This window comes from Brachypodium distachyon, chromosome 1 (genome assembly GCF_000005505.3).
Source record: "Brachypodium distachyon strain Bd21 chromosome 1, Brachypodium_distachyon_v3.0, whole genome shotgun sequence".
Lineage (NCBI taxonomy): Eukaryota > Viridiplantae > Streptophyta > Magnoliopsida > Poales > Poaceae > Brachypodium > Brachypodium distachyon.
The window spans coordinates 5,569,081-5,591,161 of NC_016131.3; the positions used below are offsets into that span (position 1 = coordinate 5,569,081).

At 48.3% G+C, this 22,081-nt stretch overlaps 6 protein-coding genes across 7 annotated transcripts; 4 read left to right on the top strand and 2 right to left on the bottom strand.

Moving 5' to 3' along the window:
- Window positions 1-868: 868 nt before the first annotated feature.
- On the top strand, window positions 869-1,627 carry LOC100823714 (peamaclein). Its single transcript, XM_003559077.4, has 2 exons — window positions 869-1,043; window positions 1,202-1,627. The coding sequence occupies exons 1-2, from the start codon at window positions 956-958 to the stop codon at window positions 1,393-1,395; spliced, it is 282 nt and encodes a 93-aa protein (XP_003559125.1). The 5' UTR covers window positions 869-955; the 3' UTR covers window positions 1,396-1,627.
- Window positions 1,628-2,932: 1,305 nt separating this feature from the next.
- On the top strand, window positions 2,933-3,768 carry LOC100821250 (peamaclein). Its single transcript, XM_003559070.3, has 2 exons — window positions 2,933-3,124; window positions 3,261-3,768. Exons 1-2 carry the CDS (start codon window positions 3,037-3,039, stop codon window positions 3,452-3,454), a joined length of 282 nt encoding a protein of 93 aa, XP_003559118.1. The 5' UTR covers window positions 2,933-3,036; the 3' UTR covers window positions 3,455-3,768.
- An 810-nt stretch (window positions 3,769-4,578) lies between these two features.
- On the bottom strand, window positions 4,579-8,579 carry LOC100826805 (aspartate-semialdehyde dehydrogenase). The gene is made up of 8 exons (XM_003559083.4): window positions 7,856-8,579; window positions 6,483-6,569; window positions 6,358-6,402; window positions 6,169-6,264; window positions 5,951-6,052; window positions 5,450-5,536; window positions 5,168-5,235; window positions 4,579-5,064 (listed from the first exon to the last, which is right to left on the bottom strand). The coding sequence occupies exons 1-8, from the start codon at window positions 8,405-8,407 to the stop codon at window positions 4,980-4,982; spliced, it is 1,122 nt and encodes a 373-aa protein (XP_003559131.1). The 5' UTR covers window positions 8,408-8,579; the 3' UTR covers window positions 4,579-4,979.
- A 1,228-nt stretch (window positions 8,580-9,807) lies between these two features.
- On the top strand, window positions 9,808-13,213 carry LOC100829541 (TIP41-like protein). 2 transcript variants are annotated; one of them, XM_003559092.4, is made up of 8 exons: window positions 9,808-10,419; window positions 10,999-11,184; window positions 11,647-11,737; window positions 11,854-11,961; window positions 12,028-12,087; window positions 12,192-12,233; window positions 12,609-12,743; window positions 12,851-13,213. In XM_003559092.4, the coding sequence occupies exons 1-8, from the start codon at window positions 10,274-10,276 to the stop codon at window positions 12,953-12,955; spliced, it is 873 nt and encodes a 290-aa protein (XP_003559140.1). In that variant the 5' UTR covers window positions 9,808-10,273; the 3' UTR covers window positions 12,956-13,213. The 2 variants fall into 2 exon arrangements, with proteins under 2 accessions (XP_003559140.1, XP_014752923.1); XM_014897437.2 differs by having other exon boundaries at window positions 11,650-11,737.
- A 695-nt stretch (window positions 13,214-13,908) lies between these two features.
- Window positions 13,909-16,107, top strand: LOC100843605 (isoflavone 3'-hydroxylase). The gene is made up of 2 exons (XM_010231249.3): window positions 13,909-14,980; window positions 15,203-16,107. The coding sequence occupies exons 1-2, from the start codon at window positions 14,039-14,041 to the stop codon at window positions 15,830-15,832; spliced, it is 1,572 nt and encodes a 523-aa protein (XP_010229551.1). The 5' UTR covers window positions 13,909-14,038; the 3' UTR covers window positions 15,833-16,107.
- Window positions 16,108-19,158: 3,051 nt separating this feature from the next.
- On the bottom strand, window positions 19,159-21,645 carry LOC104582007 (transcription factor bHLH113). Its single transcript, XM_010231256.2, has 7 exons — window positions 21,465-21,645; window positions 20,903-21,358; window positions 20,658-20,741; window positions 20,460-20,525; window positions 19,846-19,911; window positions 19,696-19,746; window positions 19,159-19,616 (listed from the first exon to the last, which is right to left on the bottom strand). The coding sequence occupies exons 2-7, from the start codon at window positions 21,341-21,343 to the stop codon at window positions 19,470-19,472; spliced, it is 855 nt and encodes a 284-aa protein (XP_010229558.1). The 5' UTR covers window positions 21,344-21,358; window positions 21,465-21,645; the 3' UTR covers window positions 19,159-19,469.
- Window positions 21,646-22,081: the final 436 nt, after the last annotated feature.

A 22,081-nucleotide genomic window follows, 5' to 3' on the forward strand; every position in this document is an offset into this window, starting at 1 on the left:
CAGCGGACTGGCGTGTTCTGACGTAACTTGTGAGCCATGCGTGCCGCGTGATGACGAGTCGTGAAGGAAGAAGAAAAGATCGTCCCCAACTCGGTCACCGGGCGTCGATCTTCAGCCGTTTCCGAACTTTGCCACGGTTCCTGGTCGGCCGTTAATTAGCTCCTCCTCCGGCCGTTTCTCAGTAGGCGGCCTCAGGGGCTCAACTGCAAGTGTACTCTGTAAAACTGTAATCCAGCGAGCCGTTAGATATGGCACGTGGCAGTGAATAAACTTAAATTTCATGAAATTAAATAGTTCACTGCTAGCAGCATGGCCTTGTGTCACCGTGGTGGTGATCACTCATAAAGAGAGGTCTGTATTTTTGGACGACAGCTCACTGCGCATCGATACATCAACGGTTCGACATGCCCTGGTCTCTCTCTCACTCTCTGTACCGCTGTACGTGGCTGTTTTTCACCGCACAGGCCACGACGAACAAAATAGCTTTCTTTTCTTTTTGTCCCCATGGAAAGAAAAACAAAGGACCCGATTGTAAGCTAAGCCTATCTACTCTCAATCGGGAGCCGTGTGTATTCATATTGAAAGGAGAGTACGTTACAGCGACTATTACAGCATGTCTTAAACACCAATTCATGGTTATGTAATAATAACTCAAATTACCGTGCATGGCTCAAATTTCCCTAAAAAAACTCCTTTGCTAATTGATGGTTCATAACTCCAGCTAATGGATAATAACGTTCCGCAAAACGTTCCTAGCCAGAGCCAGCTAGCCCCAACCATCTTCTCCTACGCTCAGGCCACTGAATTCAGAGTGTACGCTCTGGTCCTATAAATAGCCCCCCAAACCCAATCACTGGAACCTACTCACTCTAGCCATCCCCATCTTTCTGATCTCAACCTCACACAAAGTAGCAACAAACACTGTGGCAGAGCCAGACATCTCCAAGCTAGCACAATGAAACTTCACACCACCACCACCATGTCTCTCCTCCTCTTCCTCCTCTTAGGCTCCTCGTGCCTCCAAGTCTCCATGTCCGGATCAGGTACCAACTTGCTACCGAACTTTAAAACGAACTTGCTACTGAACTAGCAAGCCAACTTCTGATGTCTAAGATTAATGTAGCATCAACATGCTTAAATCCTCTGCCTGTTTGTGTTTCTTTGTTTCTTCTTCTTCTGCTGCTGCTTTTTGGGAGATCAGCGTTCTGCGACAGCAAGTGCAGCTTCAGGTGCTCCAAGGCGGGCCGGCACGACGACTGCCTCAAGTACTGCGGGATATGCTGCGCCGAGTGCAACTGCGTGCCGTCGGGGACGTCCGGGAACAAGGACGAGTGCCCCTGTTACCGCGACAAGACCACCGGGAAAGGCAGCCGCAAGAGGTCCAAGTGCCCATGATCACCCATCCAAAGCCATGCTTCAACAACTGAACCGCCTCATGCATGTTTGCTGAAGGGACTTATAAAGATCCTTATATCTGCATGTAAGGTTGTAAACCATGAACGCCTCATATATGGCTTGCATTGCAATGACGGCATGCTCCTCTCCCTTATATCCGCAATTCTGCATGTAAACCATGAGCGCCTCAGGTATGGCTTGCATTGCAATGACGGCATGCTCCTTTCGGTAACTTTGTTGGGATGGAACAGGGAGCGGCTAGTATTCCGACACGATGGGTAAACACAGAATTAAAATTGTCATCCTCACAGACTGAAATTATCAACAGCACAAAACTAAAGTTATCACTCACATTATTAAACATTCATTTCCTAACCAAACCAAAGTTATCACCCTACAGAACTAAATCTGGTCATGCTAAATTTGTCACCCACAAAACAGGTGGCGCGATTTCAGGCAGAATCTTCTCGATGGAATGGTCAGCGGAATCGTTCTCAATATGCAGTTCTGCCGACCGGGCCTGGGGAGCACGGCATCCACTGGCAGTCTGGCACCCTCTCGTAACAGTTGCCGAGCAACACGGCAGGTGCCAGAGGTGTGGAGGCAGCGGAGTGGCGTGCTCCGACGGAACTTGTGTGCCATATGCGTGCCGCGTGATGACGAATCGTGACGGAAGACGAAAAGATCTGTCTGCCGGGCCGTCGTGTCCTCCCGTGCAGGTCGGGCACCGGGCGTATCAGCCGTTTTCCTACTTAATTTGCCACGGTTCCCGGTCCCTCCTCTCGCCGTTTACTCAGCAGGCGGCCTCAGGAGCTGAACTGCAAGTAGACTGTAATCTATCTCACCGCTAGAAACAATTCTCCATACGGACCCCTTGGCAGTGAATAAATTCAGATTTCATGAAACGAAAATAGTTCGCTGCCAGCAGCATGGACTCGTGTCATCGTGTGTGAACCTAAGCATGAATGCACGACGATCGCTCATAAAGAGAGGTCTGCATTTTAGGACGACAGCTCACTGCGCATCGATACATCACCAATTCACCATGCCCTGGTCTGTCTCAGTCTGTACCTGGCTGTTTTTCACCACACAGGCCACAACGAACGAAATAGCTTCTTTTCTTTTTGTCCGAAAGGAAAAAACAAACAAAACAAAACACCGGAGCCGATTGTAATCCTTTGTGGAAGCGCATCTACTACCAATCGGGAGCCGCGCTTGTACTTATATTCAATGGTTTTGCTATATTTAAGTCACCTGATTTTTAGTTAGAGATAAACCATTTCTAGTCATTGGATATGGATTGTGTTTTAGTTATGCAATACTAACTCGAACTAACTATCTAGATGTTACACCGCATGGCTCATAACTTAAAGCTAACTCCTTTGCTAATTGATGGTTTGTAACTCCAGCTTAATGGCTAATACTAACTCAAAAGTAACCTAAAGCAAAACGTTCCTGGCCAGCTAGCCCCCAACCACTTTCTCCTAGGCTCAGGCCACTGAATTCAGAGTGCACGCTCTGGTCCTATAAATAGCCCAAACACTGGAGCAAACTCACTCAAGCCACCCCCCTCACTCTGATCTCAACCCCACGCAAAGTAGCAACCAACACTGCCAGAGCCAGGCATCTCAAGCTAGCACAATGAAGCTTCACACCACCACCACCATGGCTCTCTTCCTCTTCCTCCTCTTAGCCTCCTCATTCCTCCAAGTCTCCGTGGCCGGATCAGGTACCAACTTACTACTGTAACCAGCAGCCATCTTTGATGTCCCAGCAAGTAATGTAGCATCACCATGCTTAAATCCTTTGCTTGTTTTTTTGTTTGTGTGTGTTTCTTCTTCTGCTGCTGCTTTTCGAGAGATCAGAGTTCTGCGACAGCAAGTGCAGCTTCAGGTGCTCCAAGGCGAGCCGGCACGACGACTGCCTCAAGTACTGCGGGATATGCTGCGCCGAGTGCAACTGCGTGCCGTCTGGGACGTCCGGGAACAAGGACGAGTGCCCCTGCTACCGCGACAAGACCACCGGGAAAGGCAGCCGCAAGAGGTCCAAGTGCCCATGATCATCCATCCAAAGCCATGATTTCAACAACTGAACCGCCTCATGTAATGTTTGCTGAAGGAACATATAAAGATCCTTATATCTGCATGTAAACCATGACCGGCCATGCAAAGCATATGGTGTATGTATAATGTACATGGTCGGATATGCCGATATGTACAATGCTGTGCTCTGTTAATGCACGGTAGTTCATTAAGTGTACGTTTGGGACGCGTCATTAAGTTCATTAAGCATATGGTGTAATGAACTACCGTGCATTAACAGAGCTTGTTTGCTGGCCCAAATATTGTGCAGTAATTTTCTCATGTTTATTTATTTTGGGTTGAGCAAGAGAGAAGGCGTGCAGATCCAACGACGTCATGTTTCCTGTGTGAGCTTAATTCCGGAGAGCATGAAAGAGGCATGCGATCGATGCGCGTCGTCGGTGCGAAACAGCAAAACGCCATGGGCCATATTACGTTCTTTCAGCTACTCCTGAAAAGCAACAGGAACTGAATGGGACGCGTCAGAGATTTATGTCGCTCACCGGTCTCACTGGACTGAACTGCGCTACAATTGATTGCAGAGTTGAAAGCCTTTGCTTGGTTTGTTGCATTGCAACTTTCCATGGCCAGCGCTGGAAGAAGCTCGGAGTGGGAAGATGTGGGATCCAGTGCTGATTGTGCCCGATGGTCCTCTTGCCGCTAGAAAGGACAGTTCCTAGAAATTTCACTATCGAATCATGTGAAAGTGACAGTGACATCTGTTTCTCGTAACCCTGAATAGTATTTGCAAGGATGAAAACACAACAAGTGTACGATTGGAAGGATCAAATATGAGATTTGTTCGTCTGTTTCGGTTACTGTAACATGACAAAATGACCTGGAGCTGCTTTTATCCCCGCTATACCTTCCGTTGATGGACTGAACCGCTTGGGTAGGCTAATTTAGCAGAGATGAAAAGATGACCTCTCAACATTCCAACGTCGTCTATATATCTCTATCAAGTTCATGCTTCAAACAGTAAAACCAAACCACGTTAATTTACTTAACTGTACTTGGTTCACATGTAATAGAGCTACAGAGTTCAGAGGTGAAGTCTTTTAGCTCCAACACTTTATTGTTGTTACTGGTATGCACACTGCCCTTCATAAAAATAGCATCGTATACTTCCTACCCGGCAGCGTTATCTACTTATCTCGGGGCTTTCTAGGCCAGGTTACATCAGACATCAGAGACCTTGGTTTGGCACCTCAAAATCTGGTTGGCCCCTTGGCTCCGTGATCCACAGACAAACAACGAAGTAAGCATTTGACACAAGGAACATGAATCTAAGGCAAAATCTGAAACAAGCCATGAACCCCCTTTTCTCAACTTCTGACCACGCTTTTGCGTGCAACAGATAACTAAAACCGGTCTTACAGTTACTTCACTAGGATGATAGGTTACAAGAAGGTATAGACCAAAACTGAGCTCAAACTAACCAGGGTATTCAATCCATCAATGACTAGAACAGTGAGGAACTGAGAGAAGCATGCAGAAAAGCAATCACTTCAGTAGCATTTCAGCAATCTGCACAGCATTGAGCGCAGCACCTTTACGTATCTGATCCCCACAAACAAATATGTCCAACCTGCCATTGTGGAGCTAGTTAGTTCCAGCATAAAGGTTCATTTAGGGTACTATAACAAACAAATGCAAATGATTACAACAGTGACAGTTAAATTTTATTATACCCTCTGTTATCCTCTTGCGACAAGTCCTGACGAATTCTACCAACTGATACTTCATCCTTATCCGACACCTGAAAATAGAGTATGAGAATAGAGACAGCCTGTTCTGCCTGTTCTAACATGCAATAGACATGTGCAGCTCTGTGAAGGTTAGTGGTGCAGTGCAAATATTGATCTATATTTTCTTCTCTCTTTAGGATTGATGGATGTCATGAATGCATGGAAAAAATATAATGAATGGCAGTCAACAGAAGCTCGTTGTTCGAAAATCAACTGTCCAAATACCTCCAGAGGTGTAGGGAAGCGATTGGAAGCACGGTCATCACTAATGGTCAGACCAGGGGCTGCCCTCAAGATTTCTCTTGCAGTGTCCTTCAAGTACATATGCAAACAATGTCAAAATTTGAACCGAGTACTATTTCATAACAAACACCTGGTTTTAACTAATAAGTTAGCTCTAATGTCCTTTAGCATGTAGGAACACAAACCAATTAATTTTAAAACAGTTAAATTCCCACCCCCTTATCTCCTTTTCTGTCAACAATAAGTTAAAACCTGATATTGTATCAAGTGTCAAAAGTTTTGTCACGTTCACAAAGTGGAAAAAATTGACTGACCTACTCAAGTATGATAAGAGACAGGTCAACAAGGGACAGTATGCTATTAAGTTACTGAAAAGAATGACAACAAGAACAATGCCGAGTCAGTGAACATATTTCTACCCAGCGACTCAGTGTCTTTGATTTCCACACTGATATATAACACAAAGAAATGTTTTATGCTAACCTCATCAAGTGGCTTTTCAAACTGTAGATTCACGCTTTCACCATGCGCACGCATTGTAGGAACCCGTATACAGGTTGCAGTTACTCTTACATCCTTGTCATTCTAGAAACAGAGAATAAAGTTAGGACAACACTTCTGTTTGCTTAGTAGTCAAGTTAAGAGAGAAGTGATGGAATAACAGAAAGAATTTATAGGGCATTGATCAGGCTTTCACATACCCAGATTTTTCTGGTCTCCTTCACTAGTTTCATCTCCTCCTCATTATAGCCATTTTCAAGAATTGGTGCATTATGTGAAAATATATTAAAAGCATACTGCAGAAGAGAGAGAAAAATACATTCACATTCAGCATGTCTCATTACAAAAAAAATCAATTCAACAAGTGCAATGTGTATTAGAGTTACAACCTGCTGACTGAAAATGTTGCATGTTGGTGCCTTCCCTGCCAAGACCTAAACAGTGTAAAGTGTCAATAACATCACTGAATTAGCACCATAACTGGACAAGCAACATACTGGGGAAGAGAAGTCACCTCCTGAGTCTGAAGTTTGAGTTCTTCCATGGCTGCAGCGCCAGCACCACTTGCGGCCTGGTATGTGCTGACAACCATCCTTAACACCTGTCATGTTGACAATCAACAGATTGACATCAATTTGTTTGGTCAGTCCACGGGCGGAGCTCATTATGACAATATATGTACTATAAGATTAATAACATATATATTGCAAAATACACTAGAGAACTGGAACTGACTAGCCAACAAAAGTACAGATTTTTCCCAACAAAATACAGATTTTTTTCCCCAAGAAAATACAGATGGTGCCCCAACATCCCATCTCTCAGTCCATTCAGTTACAACAGAGTGCATTTCACTCTCACAAGTCCACTCTGAGATGGTCCAACAAGCAGGGTCATCACTTCCCCCAAGGCTCAAAACTCACAGTTCCGAAGGGGCAAAACCCTATCCCCCTTGTTAGGAGCTCCCGCAGCTCAGCAGGTACGACTACAACAGCACGACACAAGCACTGAGTGTGGATGCACATCAGTTGCTTTTCACAGTCAACAAATACCGGGCCTGCGGTGACTGGGCACCATGGCCAGCAAGCTGAATCGTGCGACCTACGGTTATGAGCCAGAGAGCATGGCAAGACCAGGAGGGGCTCAGGGTGGAAGGAAGCACAGTGTGGACACATTTTGGCAGCTGGCAGCAGGCTTGGGTACTTCCGGGTAGTGGAAAACAGGCAATCTTTTACCATCCTTGCTCAGTTGCTCTTTCTGTGACACTGTCTTGCTCTTGTTGCGTTATTACTTATTAGTCTATATTCAGATCTCAAAGCTAATTGAGAATCAGTGATCGAATGACCTATTCTTGCCAAGCATAGATACAAGGATCTAAAAGAGGAAGAGGAGATTTATCAATTTTGTAATTTTATTCCCTATTTGTGGAGCAACATTTGCTACCGTGGATCTTGGATCCTGGCTCCACCGACGAGTCATCGGTGCATCCATCCATCAAGAAATTTTACATGGCAAATATCCTTAGTACTCCTCGACAACAGCAAGTCTTACCCGCAACGTTGGAGAAAAAGAATAAACACCCTAGTTCCGACCATTCTTAGGATAACTTTTCTCAGGCAGTTTATTTTGCATCAGGTATCAAAATTACAAATATCAGATTAATCTTCTGAAGAATGGAGTGAATCTTAAAAGAGTTCATGTTTGCTTTAGTCTCACTCACTCACATATGCCATATCCCTTCTTTCAAAGCAATTTGGTATTAGCTTCGGTTCCGAATATTAGAGAGCAAAGAGTTTCCTCTGATTTAGAGGCCCCATCTTGCTACTAATACAGGTCTAAAGTTGACATATTTTATTATCCCCAAAAAGGCTGTGCACTGGCAGGTACCTTGGCCTGGCGATGCAATGGCGTGACAGCCATGAGGCAGATGATGGTAGAACAGTTAGGGTTGGCCACAATAGCCCCTTTCCCCAGCCGGACGTTCGCCATGGCCTCGGGATTGACCTCCGGGATGACGAGCGGCACCTCGGGGTCCATCCGGAAGGCCGAGCTGTTGTCCACGACGACAGCGCCGCTAGCAACGGCGGTACGCGCGTGAGTGCGGCTGACGCCTCCTCCGGCGCTGAAGAGCGCGATATCGATCCCTTCGAAAACCCCCGGCGCCGCGAGGTCCTCGACGGTGTACTCGCGGTCCTCGAAGGCGATGCGCTTGCCCGCGGAGCGCTCGCTGGCGAGGAGGCGGAGGCTGCGGTAGGGGAAGTCGCGGGCGGCGATGACGCGGAGGAACTCCTGCCCGACGGCGCCCGTGGCGCCCACGATGGCCACGGACGGGCCGTCCTCGCGGAGCGCCATGCGGACGGTGGACGGCCGCCGGGTGCGGCCCCGGAGCGGGGACGGCGCCAGGAGGTGGGGCCGGTGGACGGCGGCGGCGGCCTGCATTGTGGCGGCGGCGATGGGTTTGGCGCCCTAGGGTTTTAGGAGGAGGTGGGAGATGGCAGGGGATTGGATGGTGTTTCTCTTCGGATTATTTGTTTTGTGGACGCGCACCGGGAGCTTATTAAGCTAAGCCGAAGCTGCGTGCGCTGCTGATTGATCTGATTCTGCGGCTGCCCAATGTTCGTTTTGGCTGCGGTGTCCCACGACGAAGAGGCCAAATTGGCATTTGCTGGTATAAACGTCGCCTGTCGCCTGTCGGACTGCTCCTGCGCGGCTGCTCTTGGTTCTTAAAAATTTCATGTTCTTTGATTTTTTTTTGGGACAATTTTCTATGTTCTACTTCCTCCGTGCCGAAAAGATTTGCGCGGCCTCATTCACAAGACAACTTTACAATTACGTCCTCTAATTTTCAGAATATTACAATTACACCCAGCAATCTCAAATTGCAAGCACCAACAATCCCAAATCCCAGATCGAATCCCAAATCCCTGACCGGATCCTCCAGTGAAAGGGGCACAGAAACCACGGACGGAGGCCGCTGCAGTGGGGCGCGAAGGCGGGCGGCGTTAGGGCAGGTCCGGCGTTAGGGTAGATGGGGGGGGGGGGGGGGGAGCTACGCGGCGGCGACGAGGAGGTGGCTGAGCGGCTCACCAAGCCATGGCACGGTGGTGCAGTCCGGATCCCATGTCGCCGCCCTCGGATCCGGCCTCTCCGCCTCTGGATCCCACGTCGCCGCCCCTGGATTCGTCGCTTTCTTGGAGATGGAGGAAACCACGGCGAAGCGCAGGTCAAAACTAGAACGTCTTATGCTTACATTTTTTTTTGATTCATGCTGGTCTCGTGCTCTATGCCTCAATATTTCCGAATACCTAACCAAAACAAGTTTTTTTTACAGTACATAACTAACACAAGTTTCTATGCTAAATTTCAGTGAAGAGTTGGACTGGTAGTATGATGTTATTATACATTCGTACTTGAATGTTATTTCTTACTGGAAAACTTCTATAGACATATTATTTATATTATTGTCTGATAGTTCAAAACTTGGCATAGAACTTCGTCTTATATATTTGAACCGAGTAATCGGATTGGAGCCAGTTTATTGGTGTGTCGCATGAGCCCGCCAACCTATCGGCAACTACTCCCTTCAGGAACAGAGGATGTAACTCCGAAAGGGTGGAATTGCTATATAAGATCATTATAGAAGCTTATGCGGAACTTTGACCAAGGATTAGACTATTGTTAGGTAATTGTGTTGTAGAAATGATATTATCTAACTCATAGCACTTATTGCGGATCAGGGTAAGCAACGAACAATTTTATCAAAATTACTCTAGCAAAACACGAATGATTGTGCGTTTGTCTTTGTACATGATGCTGGCTGTTTCGTGGATTTGCATGCTGCTTCAGAATTGTTTGGCGAGGCACCTCTGAGTTCTGTGCATGTTCTCATTTCTTCAGATTTGCTAACACTAGAAAGCTAGTACGAGTATGTGCAGATACGGTTGACTTGAAATTTCATGATGTTTCTTTAGCTCAAATCGTTTGTCCGATTTCCGCTCTTCATCCGTTGACTGTAGGTCTGTAGCGTTGTTGCGGTGGCGGTACAGGATATCAAACTCCTCGCTCATGGTTGCTACTAGTTCCGCTTATCACTTTGCTTCATTTTTTGATATTTTACTCTCAAGTCTATCCGGGGGAACTCTTTGAAGCAGTGAATATCACCAACCATCGATGTTCAATCGGACGGTTTTAGCGCAAATTTCTTCTGCTCGACAGAGTACACAAGTGGATCAGTGTTGATCTAAAAAAAAGCGGATTAGTACTGACTACACCGAACAAGGGCAATAGACAGAAACCAGACAGGGGATGGCTACGGCGGCGGCGTGGGACGGCCCGACGGCGGCCGAGCTGAAGGCGGCGGGCGCGGAGGCGATCCCCGGCGGCGTGCGGTTGAAGGGGTGGGTCATCCAGACCAACAAGGGGCCCATCCTCAACTCCGCCTCTGTGAACCTGTACGCGAGCCACCCCAACCTGAAACCCTAAACTTTCTGCCCCTTCTCATTTTGATTCGCGCAGTAGAGATTCGGAAACTTAGATGTTTGACTTGATCTAGGTTGAATATTGCCTGGTACTTGATCAGTATTCAATTGTCTTGTAGATTTCATATTTATTTCTCCCGAGTCTATACTCTTCTTTTTTATGTATAGAAAAGAATCAGGTATGATTTGCTTTGTTGCTGGTCACTCAGGCACTGAGCTAGTAGTCGATTACTTAAATATAGTTACAGCATACTACTCCCTCCGTCCCAAATTAACTGACGTGAATTTGTATAAGAATCTATACAAATCCACATCAGTTAATTCGGGACGGAGGTAGTAGAACCCATTCTTTAGGTGCATTCAGGCAGGTAGTATGTGTAACATATTCTCACTTGTTTTGATTAATTTGTTAAGAGGAGTGCATTGCTTGAGTAATAGTGTAGCTGTCCAGCGTTAGTACATATTTGTTCCTTAAGTGTAGAAAGTGTTATGTATGAATTGATTGAAATATATAGAGACATGTTGTGTAATCTTTACTTTGTTCTTCTTCAGCTTTGAAGATAAACTTCAAACAACACATTTACCTGAGATGGTGTTTGGAGAGAGTTTCTTGTCTCTTCAACATGCTCAAACTGGCATCAGATTGCATTTCAATGCGCTTGATGCTCTCAAGGCATGGAAACAAGAGGCATTGCCGCCCGTTCAAGTTCCTGCTGCAGCGAAATGGAAATTCAGAAGGTTCATCTATACATGTACTTTGTTGCTTAAGCATGCTAGGAAGTGTTTCTAGTGAAGTATTCCTCCGTTCCATAATTCTTGTCGAAATATTACATGTATCTAGACGCTTTTTAGGAATAGATACATCCATTTCTTTTGGCAAAGTTGAGACAAGAATTATGGAACGGAGGGAGTATTAGATAGTGTTAACGATATGGAAGCACTGCTATTCTCCTTACAGTGTCACAAGTACAGATATAGTGAAGAAATAAAGTTGACATGGCTTATTCAGTTTTTTACTGTGGGAAGTTCAGTTGTGCATTTCTTACTTTTGATGTGTATGTGTTTTCTTTTCTTTTTCCATGCCAAAGTGGTGATTTCTTTAGGACTTGTAGAATCATTAACTGAAAATTTCATATGCTGTGTCTTTATTATTAAGCAAAGACTCAAGAGCAGTTTCATGTGCTGGTTATTTTCTTGCAGTAGTCCTTCTGATCAAGTGATACTTGATTATGACTATACATTCACGACACCATACTGTGGGAGTGATGCCCTGGTTCTGAACCAAGACACTGTATGGTCCTTGACTGTACCCATTTCACCTGTTTTGGCTCATTGGGGCCCTTTTAATTATGTTACTAGTAGATGCCCCATTCTGATGATCATTTTCATCATGTATTTATTTTCCAGACGCAAACAAGTTTAGATGAATGTAGCAGTTTGTGTTGGGAGGACACTGATGACCAGATTGACCTTGTTGCCCTTTCTGCCAAAGAACCAATTCTTTTGTATGATGAGGTACGAAAAAAAAACAAATTTCATGATTGCTCTATACAGTTTTTTGCCCTGACATGACATATTTAGGTTATCTTGTACGAAGATGAGTTAGCTGATAGTGGTATTTCATTCCTTACGGTGCGAGTGGTGAGAACTCTCTGACCATCTGTATTTTTAAATGGGCTGTTCGTATGGTAACATCAACTTTTAGTTCAACCCATTTAATATTATCTTTATTTGCACATCTGCAGAGGGTGATGCCAACTGGTTGGTTTCTGCTACAGCGATTTTGGGTATGATTCACCGCCTTTCATTTTACACCCGAGGCTTCTTTAGTATGAAGATAATCTGCAAGGATAAAAATGACATCATGCATATGAGGAAATTCCTAAGCAACTCCACTGTTTAGATTGCTATCTGTCCAGTTTTTCTGTCCAGAAAACACGACATGGGAGCTAAGTGTTAGTAGTTACCAATGGGTTTACTCATTGACCCTTGAAGTCCAAAAGAGGGACCCTTTTGAAGAGCTTAAGTTTCTCGAGGCATAGATTCAACCTTGAGACGCACCGAGCATCCATAGCATTTTCAGGATTTATTTGTAACTCTACGTACTCCGGAAGCTTAGCCTAACTACTTTTTTATTGCCTCTGTATGCCAACCCTTCACAGCTTAGGGTTGATGATGTACTTATGAGATTGAGGGATACCCGTTTGTATTGTTCTTTTGGAAGTAACGAGGAAGTGAAACCTGTGGTACTGCGTGAAATCTGCTGGAGGGAAGCAACATTTGCTGCCATGGATGCGGTATGCGCCCTCTATCTCAACCAACTACTTTCCTTTGAACAAGTTCATGCCAAGCGAAGCATGTTGGAGTACATTGGTTTTCTTAATCCAGTTTCCATACAATGTAGGAAGGATATCCTTCCGACTCTGCCGCATATGCAGACCCCAATCTCGTTGCTCGTAAGCTTCCAGTTGTGACGCAGAAGACTCAAAAGTTGAAAGTACCCAGTTAACCTGCTAACTCACAGTGAGATTGTTCGATCATGGATTCATGGTCTCATTCCATTTGCATGTGTTGTAGATGTACGTGCCTGCTGCTTTTCAGATCAAAATTCTTGTGTTAAATCATGGTAGGCCATTGTAGGCTGGAGTCATGAACTGTCATCATGCTTGAATAAGATGCTGGCAGGCTTTAAATTTGTTTTCCTCGTTTGCCATTGTACTTTTGTGAGAGTGGACTTGCGTCCGTTGATCTACCGTGTTTTCGGAAATCTTGGGTTGAGGCGTAAATGGAATTTAAACCCACTGTCCTCTACGGCTGCGTCTGGCCCAAGAGCGGAAGGCAAGAAGAATCTACAGGCCAGAAAACAAGAAAATTTCCATGTGGAATCTCTGTGCCTTTCATTTTGTTCTTTCTATCTTCCTCTTATTTTTTCCTGTTCAAATGGAAATACAGAAGAGCAGAGAAGGCTCTCAAGAACACCACTCCGAAAACAACAGTACAGTGCTAGAGTAGAATAAAGAAGGATGAGCCTGGTGAGTGGTGACAATGGTAGGCCATGTGAGGCTTGTCGTTGGCCGCGCACGAGAGCATGCACGCCGTCAATCTGCTCGGCTTGTGCATGTGAGTCGATGGTTACACGAATCAGCCGGTTAAATAGACAACGACTGGACTCGTTGCCGTATCAACGGAGATGTCTTGCGTTTTCAGGAGAAAAATGAGCCCATGAAATTGTCAACGGATGGACTAGTCCTCGCGAGTTCCTTGTTTCCAAAGAAAAGGCCACCTACATGCTCAGTTCTAGTCCAATATCTCCAGCTCAGTTCTAGTTCAAGTTCGCCTTTGCAAGCCGTACCAGATCTAGATCCTGCCCGGCGCACGGATCCAGACAAACGACGCTTCCAGGAACCAAACCCGTCAAACACCAAACCCCGGACCAAGGCACCTCAGGATCTCCATGGACGTCAGGCAATGCGTCTGCAAGCCAGCCAGGACTCCCAGAAAGCCATGAAAGAAACCGTTCCATAAATAGGCCCGAGTTGCAGCAGGATGGCGGCACAGTCACAGACATCCAAATCAACCAGTTAACCTTATCATGGATAACGCTTACATTGCCGCCCTCTCCTTGGCCTTCGTCTTCCTGCTCCACTACCTTCTCAAGGGCAAGAGGAGCAATGGCGGCAACCTGCCGCCGAGCCCGCCTGCCATCCCGATCCTGGGCCACCTCCACCTGGTCGAGAAGCCGCTCCACGCGGCCCTCTGGCGCCTCGCGGGCCGTCTCGGCCCGGTCTTCTCCCTTCGTCTCGGCTCCCGGCCAGTCGTGGTCGTCTCCTCCCCGGAGCTCGCCAAGGAGTGCTTCACGGAGCACGACGTGACCTTCGCCGACCGGCCCCAGTTCCCGTCGCAGCTGCTCGTGTCCTTCGGCGGCACCGCGCTCGCCACGGCCAGCTACGGCCCGCACTGGCGCAACCTCCGCCGCGTCGCCGCCGTGCACCTGCTCTCCGCGCACCGCGTCGCCGCCATGTCCTCCGGCGTCATCTCCGCCGAGGTCCGCGCCATGGCGCGCCGCCTCTTCCGCGCCTCCGCCGACGGCAGTGGCGGCGCCAGGGTGCAGCTGAAGCGGCGGCTGTTCGAGCTGTCCCTGAGCGTGCTCATGGAGGCCATCGCGCAGACCAAGGCGACGCGCCCGGACGATGCCGACGGCGACGACACGGACATGTCCGTGGAGGCGCAGGAGTTCAAGAAGGTGGTGGACGAGATCATCCCGCACCTCGGGACCGCCAACCTCTGGGATTACCTGCCGGTCTTGCGGTGGTTCGACGTGTTCGGGGTGAGGAACAAGATCCTGGCTGCGGTTAGGAGACGGGACGCGTTCCTGGGCCGGCTGATTGAAGCGGAGCGAAGGAGGCTTGAGGAGGAAGGCGGCGGAGAAGGGGATCAGCAAGGGGAGAAGACGAGCATGATCGCCGTGCTGCTCACTTTGCAGAAGACGGAGCCGGAGGTGTACACCGATACCATGATCACGGCTCTCTGTGCGGTGAGTTCGATCTTCTTCTTCCACACTTTTACTTTACCCCTCTCTGAAAGCGAAGTTAGCAATTACTAGTACAACACTTCTTCGTCAGTTTGTACGCATGTCGTGTCAGTGCAAGAGTTTTAACTCTTGTGCCGGTGTCCCGAATCTCAACTCGTGGACACGGTCGTACGGCAAATCCCTGCATTAACAGCAATTTACTAATCGTCCATTATTTCCCTGCAGAATCTATTCGGGGCCGGGACGGAGACGACCTCGACGACGACGGAATGGGCCATGTCGCTGCTCCTGAACCACCCAGAGGTCCTCAAGAAAGCGCAGGCCGAGATGGACGCCTCCGTGGGCACCTCCCGGCTCGTCACCGCCGACGACGTGGCCCACCGGCTCCCGTACCTGCAGCACATCGTGAGCGAGACGCTCCGGCTCTACCCGGCGGCGCCGATGCTGCTGCCGCACCAGTCCTCGGCCGACTGCAAGATCGGCGGCTACACCGTCCCGCGCGGCACGATGCTGCTGGTGAACGCGTACGCCATCCACAGGGACCCCGCCGCCTGGGGCCCGGCGCCGGAGGAGTTCAGGCCGGAGAGGTTCGAGGACGCGAGTAATAAGGGCGAGGAGTTGCCTTTGATGCTGCCGTTCGGGATGGGGCGGCGCAAGTGCCCCGGCGAGACGCTGGCGCTGCGGACGGTGGGGATGGTGCTGGGCACGCTGGTGCAGTGCTTCGAGTGGGAGAGGGTGGGGGGAGTGGAGGTGGACATGACGCAGGGGACCGGGCTCACCATGCCCAAGGCCGTGCCGCTCGAGGCCGTCTGCCGGCCGCGCGCCGCCATGCGTGACGTGCTTCAGAAGCTCTAGATCGATATGAATTGATCACCCTTGTGGTTTCTTGGGGGTGTCTTCTGTCGTGTGTACTGAATAAACTTGCAGTGATTTTTTGGACATGCTCACGCTATCGTGAATCTGTAAAGCAGTTGCACCCATCACAGTATATGTAAATACACTTTTCCTTTGTGGAAAGAGTCAGTGATGAACTTTTTTTACTTCTTTTTTTCTAGAATACAGTGATGAACCTTTTCTTGTAAATGAGCGATGTGTATGCACATGTGATCTTAATGTAGCTTGTTGCCAAATATATATTCCGCACAAGAACAACTCTAGAAGTTACCGAACCGAACTCGGTTTTTAGTTTTGGGCCAAAAAATGGGCCAGACAAGATACCAAATCGAGTCCGTTTACCGAAAACCTAAAACGGTCACCGAATCGCCTTACTTCCGCGCAGTATATGTAGGGTTCGGGAGGGGCTTTCGGTTTGTTCAACGAACTCCCCTCTGCCGCAATCCACCCACCTACACCGCTGCCGCCGCCACCAACTCCATTTTCGGCGAGCTTCCTAGGCAAAATGCGGCCCCCGATCTCCGAAGCTCGCCGCGCGCGTCTGGTCGTCGGTCCCCGCGGCCGCGAAAACCCTAGTGGCGGCCGGGTCACCATCGCCGAGGAAGAAGCCCGGCGCGGTGAGTTCGAGGCCGGCCGCAATTGTGGAGCCCGCATTTGGGTGAGGTGGCCCGGCCGCAGCGCCCGCCGTGGAGTGGATGGGGACCGCCATTTCGCTATTCCGTCGCCGAGGAGGGGAGCTGAGCGGCGTCCACCCCAAGGCGGCGAGTGACTGGCTCCGCCATCCTCTTCTTCCTCCTCCGATTCGTCGGTGGAGATAAATGGGGAGGTGCCGGCAATTGCGGTTGGGGAGGTATATGCGGAGGCGGAGGGGGGGTTCGACCCCGAGGACATCGCGCGCACGAAGGAGGCGTCGATGCACTCCACCGCCGATGATGATGCGCGCTGCCTCGCCATCGAGGAGAGGATGCTCGCGGAGGCCTTCGACCTCTTCAACGCGACTCCCGCGCCTCCGGTGACGGCTGCTCCCCCGGTCATTGTCTGAAAGGACGATGAGGAGTAAGTAAGCATTCCGGCGAGTGGACCGGAAGCTGGCGGGCCAGGGGAAGAGCAATTTTGTTTTTAGGTGTTTGCTTCTCTAATTTAGCTAACTATTCGTAAATGTCGAACTATTAGATGTAAGTAGAACTTTAAGTATGCGGCCGAATGACGAATTCCGATGAGTGAGTCACCAAAACCGGCCTGTATTTATATGAATTTCGCTTGAAGTTTCAGATTTTTGTGTGTTTTGGTTTTCGTGTTTCTTTAACTATCGGTTGTTGTCGTCTCCCTCGTGGATTTGATCCCAAGAACTGACACTGGACAGGGTACACATGCGGGCGTTTACTTGTCAAAGGTGTTTTCATACAATTTTGCATACGCAACTGCTGACGTCCGTGGGAGTGGTCGCGCGAGGTATCGAGATCTGTATGATCTACCAACAAATTTATACTGTATAAAATCTTGGAAGCTGGTGTCCATGTGCACGCTTAGTCTCACGCGTCGCCGTGCTAAGGACTCAGCTAGCTGGTGGTATTCTTATTTACGGAGTACTTCGCTCAGTTTATAAATACTTATGGGTACAAATTTACATTAAAACAGTGACAAGTATTTAAAAACGGAAGGAATACAACCACTTAGTTTACGCAGTACTTTTATTTTTATCCAGGATGGTTTCACCTCGAACTTTCTCTTATCTTCTTGAGTGACGACAATGACATTGACGAAGCCTTACATGGAAATTGACCAGTGCAATGCAGAGGAAGGCCTGAACAGAGAGCAATTCGCAGTAAATCTAGAAGATGCGTTGTTAAGACGATTGCGCCTAGCTCGCCGCCTTTGACGACCATGACTTTGACAAAGACTATCTTTACGTATCGAGGTGTCACGCCGGGAAGTTTAGCACCTACGGGAAGTTCGAAAAGTCTGGCGGCCACCTAAAGACCCAGGTAGGCCCAGATCAACTTCTCTATGGACTCAATCAAATGCCACACTTCTTCCAACACGGAAAATGGGCCAGATTTCTCCTAAAGGAAGTGGCAGAACCCCAAAACCTCTCGGCCCAATTGAAGCCCGCGACTATCAATCTGGTCTCCATTTACAGTTTGCACAATCGTATTTAACACGTTCTCTGTTCCTAGGCGCATTACTAGCCCACAGTCATCATTCGTTCCCAGGTGATCTACTACTGCAACATTTTAACTTGCTCGAAGTGCATATTGTGCCATGTCAAATTGGTAATGACATAATTGACATTGGTCAATTCATTTTTATCTCAAAAACATAAGAAATCAATGTTATTCCTAAGAAATCACTTTGCTTGTTTTATACAAGACGAATGCATTTACATTGATTTTCTTTTGTGGAATTTCCAATCCTTTGGAAATCCTCTAAACAGAATGAGGCCTATGTGTCTCGGTTCCTCGTCAGTAATGTGATCGTTTTTTTCTCAAACTATTTCCTTGGTGCTTGGTGCATGTTACTTCCTCGTTCGTTTTATACGTCCTGCATGTACTCCTAGATCGACGATTTAACTCATGTAACTTAAACTTAAACTCACAATGATTATATCATTAAAAAAATAGAACATTTGAAATTTCTAATAATCTAATTTTTGTGAGTTCAAACTTATCTTATATGAGTTAAATCGTCAACCTAGGGTCCGTGCAGGACTACAAACCGAAACGAAGCCAGTATTACTTATTTACTGAAACAACTGTAGTAGCTAGATACACATCATTTTCTCAAGAATTTGTGATCTCAAAACTCTCACACGAAGAACAGCACAATTTCTGCGTGAGTTCCGGAGGAATGAATCGAGCAGTCCTCACGGACTCATGGTACACGGAGAACAAACGAAAGGCAAATCGACGGACCACAGGAAGCTAAAAGCGTAACAAAAAAAAAGGAGTATCACACGCATATCTTGCAGCTCCAACTTCCAAGGGTGGCCGAATTAACCCGACACGAAGAACAAGACCGCACATAATCTGATAGGCGTATCCCCGATGCAAGACCACAGATACCGGGGTCTGTCACCTCACTGCTCCCTACTACTCCCTACCGTAGCCAGCATCAACGCATCCTAGACTCCTACTCAAACAAGATACGCAGATATCGAAGCATGTCCGCGGCCTTTCATCATCCAAAGAAACAAACATTTATACCGGTGAAATGCCTGATGTGACAGAGCGGAGACACGAGAGACACTCGTGCGATCGTGTCCAAGTATCGCGGCCACCCAAATCACGTACACAATTGCTAGACACTTCTTTGATTTCGATGCCCACGCTTCAAGGAGACAAGGAGGAGGACTCGGTGAAACATCGGGAAAATCCCCTGCATGCAAATACACAATTGCTAGACACTTGTTTGATTTCGATCTGCCGGGAACATTGCATGCATGGATGGATGGATGATTGATCCCTTCCCTTTCCCTCCGGAAAGAACAACAAAAAGGCAACGGGAGTTCGATCTAGCACTGGTTTTAAAACCCCTGATGTCCAGTCTAATTTAAAGTCTAAACTCCTGCCGAAGCTGCAAATCGACAAGGACTGGAGCTTCAGGCCAGTTGCAGCATCTCATCTTGCTGCTGCCCGGACGAGGACCAGACGTCGGCGACGCCGCTGGTGACATGCTCGGTGCACGCGACCGGCACCAGGCACAGCCCCCGGCTCCTCAGGTCGCTGCTGCTCTCCACCGCCGCCGCCTGCACATCAACAGACTTACGATTAGACGAAACGCAGAGTGTGTGGTGTGACGGATGATTTTACCAGTAAAATACGTACCGGGCCACGCGCAGAGGACGGCAGGCACGGCATGTACGGCGAGCTCAACGCCTGCCCACACGGCACAAGAGGAAAAACAAAGGCCCGTCAGCAGCTCGGCACAGTGTTAAACACGCTGAACAATGCTAGAGCCTGGCTGAACGTATGTACCTGAACCTGGCCGTGCAGGAAGCGTATGTAGCCGAAGGCCTCGTGCAGGACGGAAGCTGTGTCGGACTGTCAGGCAGGCAGGCAGCGGGGGTCCATGCAGTTTTATATCCACCCGTCAGTCAAAGGTCAAAAAAGGGAGAGAAGATACACAGACAGCAGCTTCAATGATCCATAGCTTGGCTTAATTACTCTCTCGACTAGGACTAGTACTACTCCTTCCTATCGATCATCAGTGGCATGCAAGATTGCACACAAGAGGAAACTGTGTACCGGTACGATCATCTAATGTTAATGCACGCATCAGTACTTCTTTGACCACTTTATTTTTCCCATAGGAGTAAATCAAATCACTGTAAATCTGGTACTACTAGCAGTACTGCTGCTACAGCTGCGGTTCGCGTTGGCGATTTTACAGCGAGAGAGACGAGGTTAAAAAAGATCGCAGTTCATCGCGGGTACAGTGATTAAAGATGTTGCACCGGGATGGAGAGGCAAGGCAGGGGACGTACAGCGCAGCAGAGGCGTTAATAAAGAGCGTATCGCCAAAAAAAGCAGAAAAGCTGGATGGAAGAAAGAAGCTTTTGCTTGCTTGGGCCCCCTTTTCACTTTCTTACCTTGCCGAAGGGAGAAACTAGCTGCTGCAGCGCCTGGATCCTCTCCCCGAGCTTCTCCCTCCTCACCTGCCCACGGAAACAAAGTTAAAACGAGAAATTACCAGACGAGGCTCGTGGATCACAAGTACCGGATCACCCCTTAATCATGCCCCGAAAAATTGGTCCCGGTTTGATTAATTAGTGGAGGAAATCACTGACCCTGGGCCTCTTGTTCGCAGGAACGGCAGCGGCAACGGCAGGTGCGTCAGCCTTTCTCTGACCGCTGCTTCTCGATCCCTTCTTCTGGAACCAGAATCGGTAGAACCATCAGTTAATCACGCAGGAAACCGATAAAAATATTGCAGCGACAATCATTTGATCCATGAACAACAAACAAACAAGGGGCAAACAAATATTCACCGGAAAAGTAACAATGCGAGGACCAATGAGTTTGTATCACGCACCTTGGAGGCCTCTGGCTTGGAGATGGAGATGGCCGAGACGGCGGTGGCGGTGGGCGAGGACGACATGGAGGAGATGGACGAGGAGCACTCTGCAGTCGGGCTGGATTTCTGCGGAACAGCTACCGGAATCGCCTGGCCGCCGCCGCCAGCGCCGCCGTGGTACTGGAACCCGAAGGCGTTGCCGCCGAAACTCAGGATGTTGTGGTAAGCCGCCGGCGGCGGAGGAGGCTGCAGGTAGGATGCGCAGCCCGGAGAAGCAACAGCAGCAGAAGGAGCGGTAGAAATAGCGGAGGAGTGGACGTAGGAGGAGGAAGAAGGCGACGGGTAGAGGAAGTAGTAGTCGGCCATGGCCGCCGCGTCCTCCCCGAGGCCAAGCATGTCCAGGTAGCCGCCTCTCCCTCCTCCTCCTGCGTCCGCGACGATCCCCTCCTCCTTCACCATGATCTCCAGTTCGTACTAGCACAACATCACAACATCGATCGGAAAGAGGTCGCACGGTTATGAACCGGAAAAGAAAAGAGAGATTTCGAGAGCGAGAACGGAGTTCGATGAGGAGAAGTACCGGTCGTCTGGGGTCTCTGATCTTCCTCTCGGTCAAAGGAGTTTCGCGCCCTTCCGCCGCTGCCGCTGCGCTCGACTGAGCTCTCTGTGTGCGTGTTCAGAGTTCAGACCTTCACGAAGCGCTTTTCCACTTTCGAGATTGGGGAGGATGAGAAGACGGAGAGGCTGGAAGTGGACCAGGCTTCTTCGTTTCTCTATGTATAGGCCAGTGTGCAAGTACGACCGAGCAAGGCTGCATGTGGGGACAGCTTGTCAGTGACACGACCGAAACAGTTTTATTTTTTCTAGTACGCGCCCCACACGTCGCTGCGCACTCTTGCAGCGCGGCGTGCGGAGTCGCGGCAAGCATCGAAACAGAAGAATTCACCAGTAACATCACGTGTTCGACGGAAACGTCACCTAGCATCGAAGGAACAATCTTCATTAAATAGTATCCATAATGCAAAATCTTTTCTGAAAATTAAAACCTTATCAAATATGAGTTATCAACCATTTGTATTTGTGGAATGAGCATGTGCAGACGCTTTTCACATTATATGATAAATAACATCCACACAAAATCTGAAAAGATTGACATGAATACAAATGAAAAACATAAAAGATTGCAAGACTGATTAT